Source organism: Crocodylus porosus, unplaced genomic scaffold (genome assembly GCF_001723895.1).
Source record: "Crocodylus porosus isolate Cpor-Errol unplaced genomic scaffold, CroPor_comp1, whole genome shotgun sequence".
In the NCBI taxonomy this organism is placed as follows: domain Eukaryota; kingdom Metazoa; phylum Chordata; order Crocodylia; family Crocodylidae; genus Crocodylus; species Crocodylus porosus.
This window is the reverse complement of record NW_017728947.1, coordinates 88,163,744-88,183,119: the sequence shown is the minus strand read 5'-3', so window position 1 is coordinate 88,183,119 and position 19,376 is coordinate 88,163,744. Positions and strand designations below refer to the sequence as shown.

Here is a 19,376-nt window from a genome sequence, read left to right as displayed (position 1 = left end):
GGTCCCCTCGGGCTCTGTGGCCCCCCCACCTCTGGCACCTCAGAGATGGCCACCCAGACAGAGCCCATGGTTCCAGGCTCCATGCAGATGGAGCCTCTGGCTCTTGGCTGCGGGGGCTGCCTGTCCCTTTTTCAGGCTATAGGGCCCGGGAGCATGGCCACCTCCCCTTGAGAGGTCTGCTCCCTTTTGGGGTCTCTGACACGCCAGCTGGAGGAGCTTCAGGCTGCAGTCCAGAGACTGCATGCCATTAGGGACTGTGAGCAGGAGATAGACTTCTACTGCCAGGCCCTTCTTCCCTGGGAGCCAGAGGGTAGACCACAGTCTCCCTCCAGGACAAGGAGGACTCTGGGACCTCCCAGTCTGTCCAGTCAGGGGCATGGACCAAGGTGGTCAAGGGCCCTAAGGCCTACCACACCAAGGCCCCTGCCCTGCTGGAGCTTAGCAACAGGTACGCACCTCTTGCTGCTCCAGCAGAGCCTGCTGAGTTGCCAGCTCCTGCAGGCAACACAGGCTCAACTGCAGCTACTGCCCTCGCTCTCTCCAAGACAAAATCTAAGGTGTTTTTTGTGGGAAACTCCATCCTGCGGGGGACCGAGGGGGTAATCTGCCGCCCTGACCCCTTAGCCCAGGAAGTCTGCTGCTTCTCGGGGGCCCACATCTGAGACATTGCGGACAGGATCCCTAAGCTCCTTCAGCCCACAGATCACTATCCCATGCTCCTTATTCATGTGGGCACCAATGACACAGCTCGGAGCACTCCCAGCCAGGTCATGATGTGCTACAGGGATTTGGGAGCGGGGCTAAAGGGTCTGGGGGCACAGGTGGTGTTCTCTTCGATCCTCCCAGTCTCAGGGTATGGGCTGAGGAGGGAGAGGAGGATCCACGTAGTCAACGAAAGACTGCGGCGCTGGTATCATTGGGAAGGCTTTGGCTTCCATGACCACAGCCTGCTCTTCGGAGAGACAGGCAGCGAGCTGCTGGGAAGAGATGGCCTCCACCTCTCTCCCCTGGGGAGGAGGCTCTTCTCAGCCAGACTGGTTGACCTGCTCCACCAGGCTTTAAGCCCGCTGGGGAACAGGGGGACTACTGCCACTGCTGGCCCACTGAGTGACCATTGCAGAGCTAGCAGGCCAAGGCACTTAAGGGAGCCCACCCCTGCCCCAGCCCTGGTACAATCTGTGGGCAAGGAAAGAGCCCCCAAGGGGACACTTGCCTGCCTGTACACAAATGCCAGGAGCTTGGGGAATAAGCAGGAGGAGCTCGTCCTCCTGCTTAATGCAAATAATTACGAAGTCATAGGGATAACGAAGACCTGGTGGGACTCCACCCATGACTGGACCATGGGTATAGATGGCTATACCCTGTACAGGAGGGATTGTGTAGATAAGAGGGGAGGCGGTGTAGTTCTCTATGTTAAGGAAAGCTATGTGTCCCTGCAAACTGATGTTGGCAACCAGGGTGGACAACTGGAGACCCTCTGGGTTAAAATCTGTGGGGAACACGGAACAGGGGACACAACGGTGGGAGTCTACTACAGACCTCCCACCCAAAGTCAAGAGCTTGTCCAGGAGTTTGCCTGCAAACAGGCTGAGGCTGCATGCTCCAGGACCTTGGTTGTCATGGGTGACTTCAATTACCCGGACATCTTATAGGAGAATCACTCAGCAAAATCCAAGCGGTCGCAAAGCTTCCTATCGTGTGTGGATGATCTCTACCTGACTCAAGAAGTCTACAGGCCAGCAAGAAGTAAAGCACTGCTCAACCTGGTACTGGCTGCTGCCTACTGGGGATGACCTAATTGGTGACCTAGTGATCAATGGGAAGTTGAGTGACAGCAACCATGAGCTGATCACCTTCACCATCTGCCATAAAGCTGGCAAGTCAGTCAGCAACACGGAAGTCCTTGACTTCAGAAAAGCCTTTGATCTGGTATCCCATGATCACCTCTTGGCAAAACTGGCCAGTTGGAGCCCTGGCTCCACCACGATCCACTAGCTGGGAAATTGGCTCCGTGGTTGGACCCAGAGGGTTGTAACTGATGGCAGTCACTCATCATGATGCCCTGTGACCAGTGGGGTCCCTCAAGACTCTGTCCTTGGACCCATATTATTCAACATCTTCATTCATGATGTGGACATTGGAGTCAGGAGTGGACTGGCCAAGTTCACCGATGACACCAAACTTTGGGGCAAAGCATCCACGCCAGAAGAAAGGCAGGTGATCCAGGCTGACCTGGACAGGCTCAGCAAATGGGCAGAGAAGAACTTGATGGTGTTTAACACCGAAAAATGCAAGGTTTTCCACTTTGGGAAGAAAAACCTGCAGCATCCTTATAGGCTCGGCAGTGCTACGCTGGTTAGCACTATGGAAGAAAGAGACTTGGGGGTCATCATTAACCACAAGATGAACATGGGCCTGCAGTGAGATGCTGCGGCTAGTAAGGCAACCAAAACGCTGGCTTAGATCCATAGATGCTTCTCAAGCAAATCCTGGGATGCCATTCTCCCCTTGTACTCGGCTTGGTGAGGCCGCAGCTGGAGTACTGCGTCCGGTTTTGGGCTCCATAATTCAAAAAGGATGTGGAGAAGCTTGAGAGGTTACAGAGGAGAGCCACGCGCATGATCAGAGGTGAGGAAAACAGACCTTACGATGACAGGCTGAGAGCCGTGGGGCTCTTTAGCTTGGAAGAGTGCAGGCTCAGGGGTGATCTGATGGCCACCTATAAGATTATCAGGGGTGACCACCAGGATCTGGTTTGTTCACCAGAGCGCCCCAAGGGATGATGAGGTCGAACGGTCATAAACTACTGCGAGACTGTTTCAAGCTGGACATAAGGGAGAATTTCTTTACTGTCCAAACCCCCAAGGTCTAGAACAGCCTGCTATCGGAGGTGGTTCAAGCATCTACATTGAACGCCTTCAAGAGTAAATTGGATACTTATCTTGCTTGGATCCTATTACCCCAGCTGACTTCCTGACCTTCGGGTTGGGGGCTGGACTCTATCTTCTGAGGTCCCTTCCACCCCTAATGTCTATGAAATTTCTCTCTGTACTTCTGTAATTAAGTTAAATTTAGGCTCAAAATGTGTGTGTATGGGCTAGTAAACCTCACAGTGTTATCAATACACTTCTGCTTGAAAATGTGCAAATGCATGTAGTATATAATAACAACAGTGGACCTGTCCAGGTTTGCTTTTTCTGATATTTGCAGGGCATCCATACAGTACAAGAGTAGTTGTTATAGTAACAAATAAAAATCAGATAAATTTTTTGAAAAACTGTTTAGCAGTGATATAATGAAATTGTTGAACACATTTACCAAAATACAAAGGAAGGCAGATGCTCTTGAAGAGTTAGAGAATCATTGTGACTTCCAGGAAGCATGGAAACATTTTGATTGTCACCATGTTGCTGATGAAGGAAGTGAATACTGGGATATAGTCTCTAGTGGTTTTTCTGTTTAAGAATTATCATGTAAAAACAGAATTCAAAATTCTATCTGAAAGCAGCACAACTCTGAGATTTTTAAGACACAGCTAAGACATATAATAAACTTTTAAATTGTGTTTCTTTTAAAAATACAATATGTGAGAGACTATGTTCTTTGATTACTTAAGGAAGTGCTAAAAGGTCCTAGTGATGGATCAGGCCCAGTAGTGCTAAGCACTAGAAAAACTTGTATGGTAACTAGCTGTATTCAAGAAATATAAAGAATTTGCTAAAAATAAATTTTATGTTCTCTTAAGTGATGACCTTTCATTACTTATTTATTCTGTAAGTCTGCTGGAAGAATATTTGGAAAGATGCACTCTAAGCTGAATCTTTTAAATATGTATATGTAAAATATAAAACTCGTTTATTAACCAATTAAAAATTTAAAAGATTCAAGTTAAAATATTTTATCTTAATGTTATTCTAAACACTGAACTTCAGTTTTTATATTCTAGAGGACAAAAGTTTCTGTTTCTATACATCTTACAACATTCTACGTAATTGTGTTTACATATTTTAAGAAAGATGAAATAGCCCAACCTCAGCTAACAAAGCTATTGAATACAAATGAACATATGATCTTTCAGTAGCTCATAAGATTTTCAAGAATGGTCTCTTTTCAGAGCAAGGACTATGCTATGAAATACGTGTTTTCAGCCCTAGGCCTTTAAATAACAGCTTGTTTTTGGTTTTTAAATTATCAATGAATCACAAAGAAACTTGAAAATTGCTATTGTTACCTTGCCAGTGATGATTAATGATTGATCTCAGTTAATTTAAACAACTACTTGCAAATCACTGGCAGGGACTTCAACTTCTTGTTCTGTGCAGAAGTGTCTGTTTTATAGCTGCATGCTTGAAATTGAAAGCTGCCAGTTTCCTTACTGCCAGTTAGTTTCAGTAAGGCTTGTAAATGGAGTACATTTGCATTACAAAATAGACAGCAGGGGCAAAAATGCCATGTACTTAAGTGGTTATAATGTTCTTAACAAATGTACAGTTAACCAGTGTTTGTTCTAATGTAAGCAGTAGGCAAAAATCGAGCTTGCTTTTGTGCTGTCATTAATTATTCATGTCTCCAGTACGTATATAAGTGTAGTTGTCTCCTCTCTGTGCTCCTGCCAAGTTTTCTCGTTGCTGCAAAGAAACGAATGCAAAGAAAAGCAGCATTACACTAACATTACCTTGGCTGGAAAGGACCAGAACCGGCTTGGCCTGTTCTTTCATAAAATTATTATTAGGCACATCTGTAGTGATGTCTAGCTATTATGTGCTTAAGATAGATTTTTTTTCTTTATTACAACCTATTTACAGCCATTATTGATAAACTGGAACAGGAACAAGCAGAACAGCTTTGGATTCTAATCATATAATGTCAGTTAATACTGAACATTTCTTTACAATTAGCTCTAGATGCTGCTGGTAGTGCTGTGCATTTCTTGGCAACATCAGTTTTAATATGATGATCATTTTGGTCCTTGGTATCTGGAATACCCAGAGAAGCCCAATGTACTATGGTGAATTTGCTGTTTGTGTCAGTAATGAGTCTACACAGGAAACCATATACTGTAGTGCAGCTCTGCCACTATAGGAAGATGTGACTCCCATAATCAATTTAACTGTCCTTTACTATAAAACCCTTTACAAAACTGCCATTTCCTAATATAAGTAATAAACCAACCATATTGGAAAAGAATAATAAAGAGTGTGTTGCAGAAGCTCTGAAAGGGGGCAGGATTTAAATTTCAGTGTATGGTGGGGCATATGGTAGGTGTCATAATTATAAGGTACAGATTTGTGTCACATTTTGTGTGTAGCGACCCTAATTAGTTCAGAACAAAAGTATAGTAATTAAAAAGTCACAGAAAAATCCTTTGTGATAAGTCAGGCAGCTAGACTAATTAACATCTAATACTGTATACTCAAAATAATTTTCAGTGAAAATTTCTGAAGAATCCTTTGGTTGAAATTTAGCTGCACCAAGTATACTTCAGATAATCAATCAAATCCTTTTATCTTTAAGAACTACTTAAGGATTGTTCTTTAAGCTTTACTTAACAAAGTAAAGTAGTATTTTAAAGGAAATCTACTTAGTTATTTAATTCATTTTTGTGTGTTTCAGTTTCCCAAATAACAAAATAAATGTTTGGGATGACAGCATTTTTATTTTACTGCTAATTTTATAGAGACCATTTTACATTTAAATTGAACTTTAATGTTTGGATAAGTGTTCTGAAATTGTGCATGTTGTAATTTTCCAGCTAACAAGGTCAGTTTTTCTTTCTACACTTTCCATTTACATATTTTAGTTACAAAATTCAAATTGATTATGACTTTCTGCACACTTGTTGCCAAATGTTTCAAGTCCAAAGACAATCTATAACAAAAAAAAAAATCTTTTGAAATCAAACAAAATTCTTTCAGTTTGTGGTACTTGCTTTTTCATTTCTCACTGGAAAAGAGATGTATAACAACAAAATAAAATGTTTCTTTAAGCGTTGCTTTCCCACACTTGAGAGTGACATTGGGGTGCTTTACTTTTGTACTGAACTGAATACAGCTGTGCGCCAGGTGTTTTGATCAGATAAATGTCTCTCTTCTGGGCACCCTTGATCTTGAGATGATAGAGGTTATTAAGCGCCAAGGAGGAGCAGAACCGTAGGCACATTTCATATGCCTAGCATTTCTTTGTTGGTTTGCTCTACATACCTCCCTGCTCAGCACCTTAGTACTCTGGATTGCTCTTTGGAGATGCCTTCCTATTTCCACTGATTGTATAGGGACTTAAGCATCTAACCCTGTCTCTTCAGACCATTTTGGAGGGGCAAGATGTCCAGCATTCAGATGTTATAATGCCTCGGTGGAGGCTTCTATAAAAACTATATGGTTCTGGCTGTTACTTCAAAGAGACTTCTATTTAATACATATTGGTATTTCAAATCACTTTATAAGCTGTACTTCAAAGGTAATCTAACATGCTTTCATAAGTAATTTCAGAAAAATATTTAAAATGATAAAATATCAATATTTTTAGCCTCAAATTGCTTTGGAAGTGCTTTAGCATTATTTGCGAAGTGAAAACATGTAGAACCAGGAACTTGAATTTTAGAAATTAAATAATAGAAGAAATCATTTAATTTTTTTAATTTTAATGTAATTATTTGTCCTTTTTAAAAAAAAAAAATTTTGGCATATGGTACAAAGCAAATTATTAAAGGAAATCTATTGTGTATCCAGGTTTCAAGAAGACATCCCAAAAACAAGTTACAAGTTTTAACTATTTATTGTCCTTTTAATTAGTTAAGAGTGTGTTAATTGTTCCTCAGATATACCAATATAAGTTCATAAAACTTTGAAAAATATTTTAACAGGTCTTATTTTGTACAGAAGATCTTTTTATAGTACTTGGTGCCTCAAATCACTACGGTACTGCTGTACCAGTCTGTATGCTCATACAAGATGGCCTAATTTATTCCTTGATACTCTACCATCTAAGAACTCACTTTCATTATACAGTTTATATTAAAAAAACTATTTTGCATGGCAGTTTGCTATACTTTGATCTGACTAAATTCAGACAGCATACACTGATTTTTCACATGCCACTTTTTGATATATCAGTCTCAGTTCTTATTTTTATAAATGGCTGTGCTGTCCTTTGTGTTAGTGAAAAGAGGAAAAAGTAACATGATTTTTGAGAAATGGAAGGGAAAATGAAACCAGGAAATATGTTACTGTATTTAGAACTAAGTTTTTGGGTTTTTTGCTCAGGGAGAAGGGAAAGGAGTTAAAACATTTTACTGGTAAGTTGCAAGAAACAAGTACAGGAACAGATTATTACAATGAAACAAAGAGTGATACTGGAAGAGAAAGATGGCAAGTAAAATGCAGAAAGAAAGTGTTAAGAGAGTAGAGGAAAGGAATTTAGTTTTCAGCCATGTGGCTTTGTTTCAGCTGTTTCCATTAATAATATTCTAGCAAGTGACACCTATATTAAATCTGGTAAAAATAAGAATTTTACAAAAGAATCTAGTCACATTGTACATACTCTAAAAAAAATAGTCTAATAATATTAAGTTGATTTTTTTTTTTTGTACATCTCATAGAAGCACTGAGCAGTATCTTTTATTTCAGAAGCTTCTTTTCACTAGTATAGCACAATCTCATTTTCCTTGCAGAGCACATATTTTGAATTCCAAATCTAAATCTACAAATGTAAACCTGTCTCTTGAAATATCTGCCTTTTTGAACACTCTTCTTTTCAAAGACCTAACCGGATCATTCCTCAAAATGCTAGACACTTGTGGGATAAGGGAGGAACAGTGTTGCATGGCCCAATCACATGTGCTTTTGTCATTAGCAAGGTACAGCATAACCTTATGTTGACCTCAGTGGCAAATGGTGTTAATAGGGAAGTATTTTACATGCCTGTGAACACAGTCCAGGTTGAACATAAATCAGTAACTTCAGTGTTATAAAACTAAAATGATGCCTCTGCCTCCCTCTTTCTCTCTTTCTTCATTTTTGAATACAGTATATTATAGAAAGAGATTTGGTTTGGAGAGAAACACAGGTTCTTGTACAGTAGGTGTTCAATCTGGCCTGTAGGGAGTCCTGCAGGCTGGATGACATATCTCCAAGTACCATATCAGGCTGGCACATGAAGTTGCTTTGCAGCTGGATCTGGCATGTAGGGCCAGGCCAGCATGTAAGGTCTCACCCAGGGACTGGCCCCACACTGGATCTGTCTTGGGAACCAGCCTTGCCCTTGGGACCTGGTCTGTAGACCTGTCCTGCACCACTCATCTGGCCTGTGGGGCTGGAAGGTTAAGCAACATAGGTACATCAAGTTTAGCTAAATTGTAAGGAATCTTGTAAAAATTCATAATTCAATTAAACATAAATATTTTATCATGCTGTGTGGAGAATTAATATTTCAGCTTGCAGAAAGCCTGTTCATCTTTAAGGAATGTCTTGTAGCTGCTGATTTAGTAAAATGTATACTGTTTTAGGTCTATAGAAATGTCCTCTGTTTGCTTTTAAATGCCAAAGTTTATTAGTTTGCATATGCATATGTTAAAACTGCCACATAAATCTGTAATATTTTATTTCCTACATAGAAAGTAGTAAATATTCTCAAGCATTGTCTGTTAATTCTCTAAATGTGGTGGAATGTGGTTTTGATAATCAGCTGCAAATTATTTGGATACAAATACAGGCAGGCCATTTCTTGTCCACTACTGATTTTAACTTTAGGATATTATTATCCAGTATCGATATTAATCTGTTTGTTTGGGTTTTTTTTAGAATGAGAGAGCATATTCCTTTTGTGGGACAATAGAATACATGGCTCCAGATATTGTCAGAGGTGGAGATATCGGACATGACAAGGTGCGTTTCTGCCCAGCTTTCTATTAAAATTTTGATCCCAGTGAGTCCTCTTTTAGAGCCTTAGATACAGTTAATGATATGACCAGCGACATTCCCTTACCTAATTTCACTATTGAACCTTTTCCGTCTCTACCATCATTCTAAATTAAATCAAGCTGCATAGGCTAGGTTTTCCGATATTCATTGACAGGCCACTGGTTGTTTTTAGGAACTTATTTAGGAACTTAAAAGTTGACCATCTCAGTTGTCCTTGGCTCATGATTTGAGTAAACCTATCTTCATGTAAAGGGTGTTAGCAGGGGTGCTTAACCTGTGGCACCTTGTCATCCAGCCTGCGCAACTCTCCATATGCAGGCTGTGGCCCTGCATGCTAAATCTGCTGCGTAGGGTAGTGTGGGGCCCAACTCCAGCCTGTGAGGCTGGCAGAGGTAGCATGAAGCCTTGGAGCCCTGATCCAGGCATGTGCAACTGGGCAGCAAGGTCCTAGGGCCCTGGTTCGGGTACACTGGTCTGGGCAGAGGCAGTGCGACTTTCCGAGGCCCTAATCCCAGTGGGTGGAGGTGGCGCAGGGTCCTAGGGCCCAGATTCCAGCACATGCAGTGGGGGGAAGGGTTTAGAGCACACTCTCAGCATATGTAGTAGGGCAGAGGTAGTGCAGGGTCCTGGGGCTCTGATTCCAAGTTGTTGGGCCAGGCAGGGGAGCACGGTCTGGATCCAGGCATGGGGTATGATGTCCAGTTTAGCCTGTAGACAGGTCCCATGCCATTCATTTGACCCACAGGGCCAAAAGGTTGAGCACCCCTATTTTAAACCGTATCTCATGTTTAAAAAAAAAAAAGAAAAACAAACCAGAATAATGGCCTACAAAGATCTGATGAATATTTTCTTAAAGTTAAAAATGAATTTAAACTTTTCATCCTTCCAACAACTAGTTTCACAGCTTTGATTCATTCTGGTAATACATTACTAGACATATTTTAATACAGTTTAATGAGGATCATTTAAAAATAGTTGTGTCCAATTCCTTGCTACTGTCTCACTAGGGGAAATCAGTGATAGGCTGAGGAATATAAAGTCCATTGAGAGGATATTAGTAAAATTTACAGGACTAAAATTTTATTCAAACTATATATTTCACTTTCATTAGAATTTCTTAATCCATAAAAAATTAATTTTGCTTTTTTCCCTGCAAAATGAGACTTTGAAACTACAATCTGAACATATCTATAAGGTCGCAATCCTTACTCACAAGATTTTTCCTTACAGTTTTTAGACAATATAAGTCTCAGCAAACTTTGAAGTTCCAACACGAAGACCTGGGTAATTATAGACAAGTTAGCCTGACTTTGATACCTGGGAAGTTACTAGAGCATGTTATAAAGAAGTCTATTTGTAAACATCTGGTAGAGGAAAGGCTCATCATGAGCAGGGATCCAGACTTTCTGTTGGAAAAAAACACAGATTTCCCCCTTTACCAGCGCAGAAAGTGGATTTCCCATTTTAGCAGAGAAACTCACAGATTTTGCACTTTTGCATAGAGCTCTCTTCAGGCTGGCAGAGTTCCAGCCTGCAAGGGGCTGGGGGAAGTGGGAAGAACATAGTCAGGCCTCCAGGCAGCCTGGAGAGCAGCTCCCACAGGTAAGTGGTGGGGGTGGGGAATTGAGGCTACCATAGGGAGGGAGGGAGTTGGGCAGGGCTGGGTCTGGGGCTGCTGCCCAGTCTGGCAGTGCTTGGGGCCAGGAGCCTCAATGTGTGGCCACAGGACCCCAGGGGGAGTAGAATGGGGCTGTGGGCAACTTGTCCGGGGGGCAGAGGGGTGGACCTGGCTTCTTGTCACTGCATGCGCTCCCAGGGGGCAAGAAGGACCCATGCCCCCCAAATCTGTGTGTGGGGCAGAGGTGGGGGTAGGCTTCCCACTGCAGGCTCGGGCTCCCACCCTGCAGCCCAGTGGATGCAAGCCGGTGTGGCAGGGAACAGTGGAGCTCCACAGGAAAGCTACTTGCTGCTTTGAGTTTCGCATTGCGCTGGCAGCCCATCCCCTGCGCGAGCGGCACCAACACCATGCCACCACCCCTGCTGCTGCCACACAGACAGGAGATGTTTAGCTAGGGCAGCACAGAGGCAAACAGTTTTTCTGTGCAGCCCCACTGGGCCCTGCAGCACCAGGTCACACCCTGTGGACTGTGAAGGCACCATGGAGGGCAGTAGGGTGGGAGCCTGAGCCCGCAGCAGGCAGCACACACCTGCCCCCACCCCGCGTACAGATCTAGGGGGCATGGGTCCCTCTTTCACCCCGGGAGCATGTGCAGCAGCAGGGAGCCAGCCCCAACCTCTCTGGGCTTCGCTCCACCACAGCAGCCGCCACTCCACCCAGGGGCAGGAGGCTGTGGACCTGAGTCCTTAGCCCCATAGCCCTAGCAGCTGGGGTCTCCCTCCCTTCAGGGCTGAGGGGGCTATGGGGGGGTAAGGGGCATGTAAGCTTTCCAGAGAAAGCTGGATCCCTGATCATGAGGAGTCGGAATGGATTTGCCAAGGATAAATATTGCCAAACAAATTTTATCTCCTTTCTTGATAAAGTAGCTAGTTGGATGGAGAAATTACATTAGATCTAGTGTACTAGGACTTCAGTAAGGTTTTTGACAAAGTCCTACATGAGCTTCTCATAAACAAATTGGAGAAATGTGGTTAAAAGTTTATTATGGGATGGCCAGACAAGGGGTTTAATAGCCAGCCACGAGCAAAGATTGATTATAAATGAGTGGATATTCAAATGGCAGAAGATTAAAACCCATAGGAGTGTGTTCCGGATTTGATTGTGTTTAGTCTCATTGTTAATGGTTTGGATGCCAGAATAGAAAGCTTCCTGAGCAATATTGCAGACAACATGTAAGCAGGAAGGACTGCAAACACATTAGAGAAAAAGAGTAGAACGCAGGAGGATCTTGATCAACTGGAAGCTGAGCTAGGAAGTCACGGTGAAGTACAGTGCTGACAATAGCAAAGTGCTGCACTTAAGGAAGAATTATCAAAAACACAAATACAAAATGGGTGACAACTTGCTGGATGGCAGCACTAGTGAGGAGCTATGAGTCTTGGTGCGTCACAGAGTCATCAATATGATGTAACAGCAAAAAAAGGTGAAATTGGTTTGGGGCTGCATGAGTAAGAGTGTTAGGTGTAAGATGGGAAGAGTGCCGTACTAGGCACTGGCTAGGCATTCTCTAGTGAGTATTGTGTGTAGTTCTGGGCTCCACATTTTAAAAAGGACATGGAGCAGTTGGAGATCAAAAGGTGTGTGATCAGAGCTGTGAAGGAGTTGGAAGCCAAGCCATACAAGGAGAGGTAGAGAAAAATAAGCATGTGTAACTTGCAGAAAAGGTGAATAAGAGGGGACATAATAGCATTTTCATATGCCTTAAAGAAGACGGAGAACACCTTTTCTCCTTTGCTGTAATTTCAAGCCACTGCTCTATACCCTACTTACTGTAGCAAAGTAGGTTTAAATTGGGTATCAGGGAAAATGTCACTGTTAGAGTATGAAGCAGTGGAATCAACTGCTTAAAGTTGTGGAATCTCCTTCACTGGAGGTTTTCATGAAGGGGATGGATAAACATTGCTTAAGGATGATTTAGGAGTAGCAGTTCCTACAGTGTGCTGTGGAGAGCAGTATTTGGGAGCACAAGAGACTACTCTCTCTTACACATATCACTTGGATATCATGAGAAGAGCTGTGTAGTCCAGAGCAGGTAAAAATTAGAGAGGACTGTGCTCAGCAGTAGGAGAATGAAGCAAAACCCCCTCAGTGGCTTGAAAAGATTAAAGAGCCTGGGATAAATTTACAGAGGGGATAGGAGAATTGAAAAGAGGTTTGTTCTTACAGTCAGAATGTATGTGTGGAGTTGTGTTTGAGGTTCCTGGGTTGCAGCAAAAAGTAGAAGATGTCTGTTTTTCCCATGCTCCTGGGTTTTGCTTGTTGCCACATGAGGGGAAGAAAATAATTCCTGACCCCTTGTTGCTATGGGTGTGAGGGTTTACTTCCATCTTCCTCAGAAGTATTGGTTTAACTACAGCTAAGGCTTTTGATTGGAATGTGCCAATACGCTTGCTAGAACTTAAAGAACCCCAGAGGACACAACCAGACAAGCCTGCACGTGCCTCTTGCTGTGTCTCAAAGCAGTTGGGGACATAGCAAGAGGCATACTGGGAACAAAAAGCATTTCCTGTGCTGCATATTTGCAGTGTGGGCTCAATTTGATACCTGGTTATCCCAATATCAAAACCCTGCCCCCCCCTGAAAAACAGCAGGGCAGGTCATGCTACTGTAGTAGCTGGCCAGAGTGTCTCTATGCCTGCCCCTTGCCCCGATGCTGCAGGACCTACATGCCCCCCTCACAGGACCCCATTGTTACTTAAAATTGCAAATAGCTCAAATTAAGCGCAAGACCTTAAAAAGGGGGATAAGGCAAAATGCCATGTTTATTGGATTACATGAAACAGATACACAAGCTTGGACATACAAATGGACATACAACAGTCCAGTAAGATGTTATAGTTACCAGCAGATGTTACTCAGTATTAGCACTGGGCTGGGTTCAGGCTTATTGAGGATATGAGTGGGGTGGGGGTGGTGTATACATGCATGCATGCCTGTGCTTTATGAGGTTGCAGAGAGTGGATTCCCCATCTTGGCTTGTCTGCATCCCACTTTTATAGGGATTTCAAGTCTATGTTCAGCCTTGGGGTTTTTCCATGCTCAGTCTTCAGGTCATTCTAGTGTATCTTCAGTGAGGTCATTCCAGTCATTGTGTAGTTGATATCTTTGCCTTGAAACATTTATGTTCTCAAATGCATTGTGTAGTTCAAATGGCAGGATTCCTTCTTCTTTGCACCTCCTCACAGACAAGTTCTTCAGCCATTCATTAATTAGCGTACTGTCTGGTAAGTACTGTCTGGTAACTTATACATTGGTGCCTTGTTGCTTACACAATCAATTAGATTTTCTTTTGTTTTCATACAAATAGTTAACCATTCACCCTCTCAAAACACTCTTTCATGTACACAGGGCGTACAAAGTTAATCTACTCACGTCAAAGAGGAAACAAGCACAAAATGGAGTTTTAGTTCGTACAGTCATCGAGGTTGTTCAGTTCAATACTATTATCATTTAAACATAATAACTAATATGCAAAAATTTGTACTACATTCCCCCCCTTTGATTGCATCACATTTTATATTTGTTGAGCAAATAGATACTTAGGTTCTAATTATAATTCTTGGAGTTTTGGATAAAACAATTTCATTTAACAGACACATATAGCACATTATAAAGAACATTATTCCAAACAATATAAACAATATGATTACAGGGTGTAACAGAACATTTAGATTGCCATGCCAGATAGGGCCCAGCCTATGAAAATATCGTATCAGTGGTATATCATAATTTGTTTAGCTTGTTTTGATACTCTCAGAATTTCTGAACCTTGGTGTGAAATAGTTATACTAATTAGTGAATTTGTTTTGTGATCAATAATTTAAGGTAGTTCAATTGATTCCTAAAGAGAAATTCAAACATTCCATCTCCAGGGATGATTTTCTTTAAAATGCTTGCACGATTTAAAATGCTCAAAAGAAAAATAAGACACAACAATATGCCAATAAATCTTATTTAAAAAAGACAAAAACAGTAAGCAAAGCCAAGTTAAAATATCATGACACAAAAATATATTAAAAATAGAAAAAAACCCACAACAAATACAAATTAACATTTGTTCTTCATCAGTGTTTAACAGCCACTAGTTTTTTAGTCCATTGATGTCATTGGGCATCCTGTAGCTTTTAAATAAATTTAATATATTGAATTTTTTACACCACTGAATAAATTTAACTGAAATGCATGTACCCATTTTGATTCTTTTCCCCAGTTGTATTTCATATACCACTGGACTAAGATGGTTAATGATACACACCAGTCCAATTTACTTGGAATCTAAAGTATGTTGTGTTTACCTAGTTATAAATACATAACTTGATCATCAATTTTCCATAAAAATGGGTTGCAATCTTCTTTTTTCTTCTTTTTTTAAATTGTGCCAACCATTTATACACGTTGTAGTCAGTGGTATCTCCCACATCATTAAACTGATTCATGTCCATCACCAACTTCATGGGCCATCCATTCTGGATTTTGCTTTAATCAATAGTTTCTTTACAAATACTGATATGTTGGTGTTATAGATGGTATCTAAATACAAATTAGATTTCCTTTATAGCGTTACAAACATTTTATCAGGTTGTCTACTAAATAGACATATTACCTTTTTTTTTAAATGCCATTTTGCTAAACAAGTAAACTTTACAACTTAAAACTTTCATGTAAATTGCTGTTCTTTGTTTCAAAGATTAGAAGAACTTTCCTATCCAAACTGGATGGAAGTGTTCTCCCCCATGCGATCCACAGACAAATTCAGTTTTAGAGAGAGAATGTTACCAGTGATTTTTATCACATTTTTATGATATTTATATGCATTTAAACTTTTGCCAACTTAAAATAAACTAATCACTCAAACAAACAAAAACAACACAATAAGACAAATGCCACAAAACAGACAGACAAAACAATTTAGCTGCGATGATAAAACCATGGCTTAGGTGAAGAAAACTCAGTTGATGGTAACAAGCCTCTTGGTCTTTCAGTCACCTTTGTTACTAGATTGATTTTCACCCTATAGCTTCTGTAAAAGAATGGGGGGAAAACAAACACACACAAACCTGCCAAGGAAAGCTTGCACTAACATATTATTCATATTTACACTTTACAGTGCTGACATGTAGTAACAATGCACATATTATAACAATTCTTGGGGTGTTTTTTCTTGTGTACATACATATATATTAATTGACAAAGATTATTTATATTTATTTTGCTATTTTTAATGGTTTATTGCACTATTTTGGAAATTGGAATTGGGACCTTTACCAAACACAATACTATTGTTCCCATGCATATCAATTTCAAATTATACCAGCACCTTTGTGCTAAGGAAATAACCAAAATATTATATTAGCCAAATTCAATATTAGAAATCATTTTATCCCTCCTGCTGTAGCTGCTATAAATCCAGGGTACTTTGCCTTTCAGAACAGACTAAATTTCAAATCAGGGAGTTGCACACTAAGTATTCGTACTAGCATTTCCTGACTTAAACTACTTACTATGAGCGATAATCCTCTTTCAGTTTCCATTAAATATTTATACTGCACTAATGGGGGAGGGTCAATTAAGACACCTGTCTGTATCTTGTTACATTTTAACCTTTTTCTCTACCCCAACATCAGGAAATGCCTTCATTTAATTGTCTGGGTTAATCCTATCATTCACTCAATCCCAGCAAAACCTTAATAGCTATTAACACCTTCCTTTCTAGGATACCTATGTTATACCCACACTATTTCTGGACATCTCACCCCCATTACCAATAAGAGTATACTTTTAAACTTCTAGTAGTCTCTGCCTTGCAACCCAAGCACATGCAAACACACAACACTGCTTTATTCTCTGTTTTGCAAAAACACCTCAACAATTTCTGCAGCACAACCTACTGCACGCTTTTTCTTCTGTTACAAATATTTACAGTTTCTAGCACAGAATTTAGTCTCCTCTGCTAGTGACTTCCTATCAGACCAACAATAGAAGGCATTTTACTTAGCCGCCTCAGACACTCCCTGAGATCAAGTTACAACTTTTTCTTAAAGCAACTACATCTTTTCCCTGCTCCAAGCAGTCATTCCTAAGATTGCTTTCTTACTCTTTCCTCCTACCCATTTTAGCATTCAAACTCTGTTAATCTTTTAAGCTGCACTGTCTGCATAACACTTTGCCTTATCATACCTGCACTTGTAACTTACACCTTACAAACTCCACAGCAAACACATACCTGCTCTTGTCCTCTTCACAGAAGACTAACTATTCCCAAGGACCTTAGAGTCAAAAGACCCTGTTCATTCACACAGCCTTTCCAGCAGATACATGATTTTCTTTGCTCTCTAGCTTCCTATTGCAAACACAACAGGAGGTTTTTACTTAATCCCAAGTGGACCACAACATGTAACTATGTCCACTACTTTGCCTGACCCAGACAAACAGTCTTCTAGTCAGCAGTAACAAACATCTGCTGCACAACACTTACAAAACTAGTCACAATTATCATACAGCTCTACCTTACTGTAAGACTTAGCTAACCTCTAGAACAGATTATTACTCTGCATCAACAAATTCCCCAATCAGTCAGGTTACTACCTTGAGTCTTGGAAGAGTTACCAATTGTTGGACTGAATTTTTAGGAACCAGCCCCTATACCTTTTGTTCTAGACGAGCACAACCCTCAGACCCATCAGAGTCAAAGTATATCTGGTCAAGATGGTCAAGATGCAGGCTTCACTCTGAGGTTCCCTCTCTCTTGGGTGTCAGCAGTCTGGAGTATCAAAGGGTTCAATGCTTTCCATGGTTATTGCTGGCACTTGTTGGCTGGCAAACCCCAATTTCTGCCTTAAATGTTTGATGATAGAATCACAGTGGATGACTGGCAAGTGCGTATCCCTGCTTCAAAGTTAACGTCTTTACCATCCCCTGTAGTATATGATTTTTCTGTTCTTTCTTAACTTTTTCTTCTGCTTGTTCCTCTAAGTTCTTCTTCTCTAACTTTACTTTTCTTAGGATCTTTGCAAGATGCCCTGTGTATTTGTGCCCTTGTTGAAGTTATCCTTAAACTTTCCAAACTTGAGCTAGTTGTTTATTTAACAGAGTCATCTCTTTCTGACTATTTGTCAGGCAAAGGAAGAGATTTGTAGAAGCCTCCTATAATAGCCAAATCACTGCAGCTTCTTTTCTCATGGAATATGGAGGCTTATCATACAATTCAACATATTTTTCAAATTTTTCTTTCAAATTAGTAAATAGTGCAGGCATCTGCTACTGCCTGTTCAGTTCAAGGGCTATGCCCAAATTTTTGCACGGTTCTTAGGGTAAGGTTCCCTGGCTCTCAGTATGACCCTCCTGTACTACCTTTTTCTTGAACATATTTTCTGCACAACCTAATATCCAGTAGTAGCCAATAAAGATAACTCAAAAACTGCTAACCAGTTGTAAGTCTTAAATAATTAATGCTTAATATCAGTTACCCAAAAACAAAATCTCAGAATCTTAGACCATAAGCAAGCCATGAGTCCTAAATGCCATAAATTCAAACAAGGCAAACAACAATCAGGATTCCCAGCTCAAAGGCCCAGAGCAATCCACAATGTGACCAGTGTAACCAGTACCTAGCACTTCTACCACCAGGCAGTGTGCACACCTTTAAACAGACAAACAAATCAATAAGTGCAGCATTAAACCGCATAAACCCCGCTTCACATTCTCCACCAAAATGTTACTTATAATTGCCAATAGCTCAGTAAAGAGCAAGACCTTAAACAGGGGGATAAGGCAAAATGCTGTGTTTATTGATTACATGAAACAGATACATAAGCTTAGACACACCAGTCATACATACAGACATACACAGACAAAAACCACTCCAGTAAGATGTTGCTCAGTATTAGCACTGGATGGCTGGGTCCAGGCTTATTAAGGATATGAGCAGGGATATACAGGCATGCATGCCTGTACTCCATGAGGTTGCAGAGAGTGGATTCCCCATATTGGCTTGTCTGCATCCTACTTTTTATAGGAATTTCAATTCTGTTCAGCCTTGGGGATTTTCCATGCTCAGTCTTTAGGTTATTCTAGTGCATCTTCAATGAGGTCATTCCAGTCATTGTGTAGCTGGTATCTTTGCCGTGAAGCATTCTGTAGTTCAAATGGCAGGATATGCAAAATTCCTCCTTCTTTGCACCTGATCACAGACAAGTTCTTCAGCCATCTATTAATTAGCTTAATTAGCTTACTGTCTGGTAAAGTATACATTGGCACCTTGTTGCTTACACAATCAAATAGATCTTCTGTTTTCATGCAAATAGTTACCATTCTTTCATCATTCACCCTCTCACACAGCTACTCATGTACACAGGACATATGAAGTTCATCTACTCATGTTTCATAGTGTCTAGGGTCGGAAGGGACCTGAGCAGATCATCTAGTCCGACCCCCTGCCATGGCAGGAAAGAGTACTGGGGTCAGATGACCCCAGCAAGGTGTTCATCTAACCTCCTCTTAAAAACCCCCAGAGTAGGAGCCTGCACCACTTCTCTTGGAAGTTGGTTCCAGACCCTAGCCGCCCTGACCGTGAAGTAGCACCTCCTGATATCTAACCTAAACCTATCCTCTGCCAGCTTGTGACTGTTATTCCTGGTCACTCCTGGTGGTGCTCCGGGGAACAGTGACTCCCCCAATGCCTGCTGATCCCCCATGACTAGTTTATAACAGGCCACGAGATCCGCACTCAGCCTTCTCTTTTGGAGGCTGAACAGGTTCAGGTCCCGTAGCCTCTCCTCATA

At 41.3% G+C, this 19,376-nt stretch overlaps 1 protein-coding gene across 2 annotated transcripts in view; it reads left to right on the top strand.

Moving 5' to 3' along the window:
* RPS6KA5 (ribosomal protein S6 kinase A5) overlaps nucleotides 1–19,376 on the top strand; it is a 155,796-nt gene that overhangs the window by 89,670 nt on the left and 46,750 nt on the right. For both annotated transcript variants that reach the window (XM_019552407.1, XM_019552406.1), the window contains exon 6: nucleotides 8,799–8,882. In XM_019552407.1, coding sequence (XP_019407952.1) covers nucleotides 8,799–8,882 — 84 coding nt within the window. The remainder of the gene's footprint in view (nucleotides 1–8,798; nucleotides 8,883–19,376) is intronic.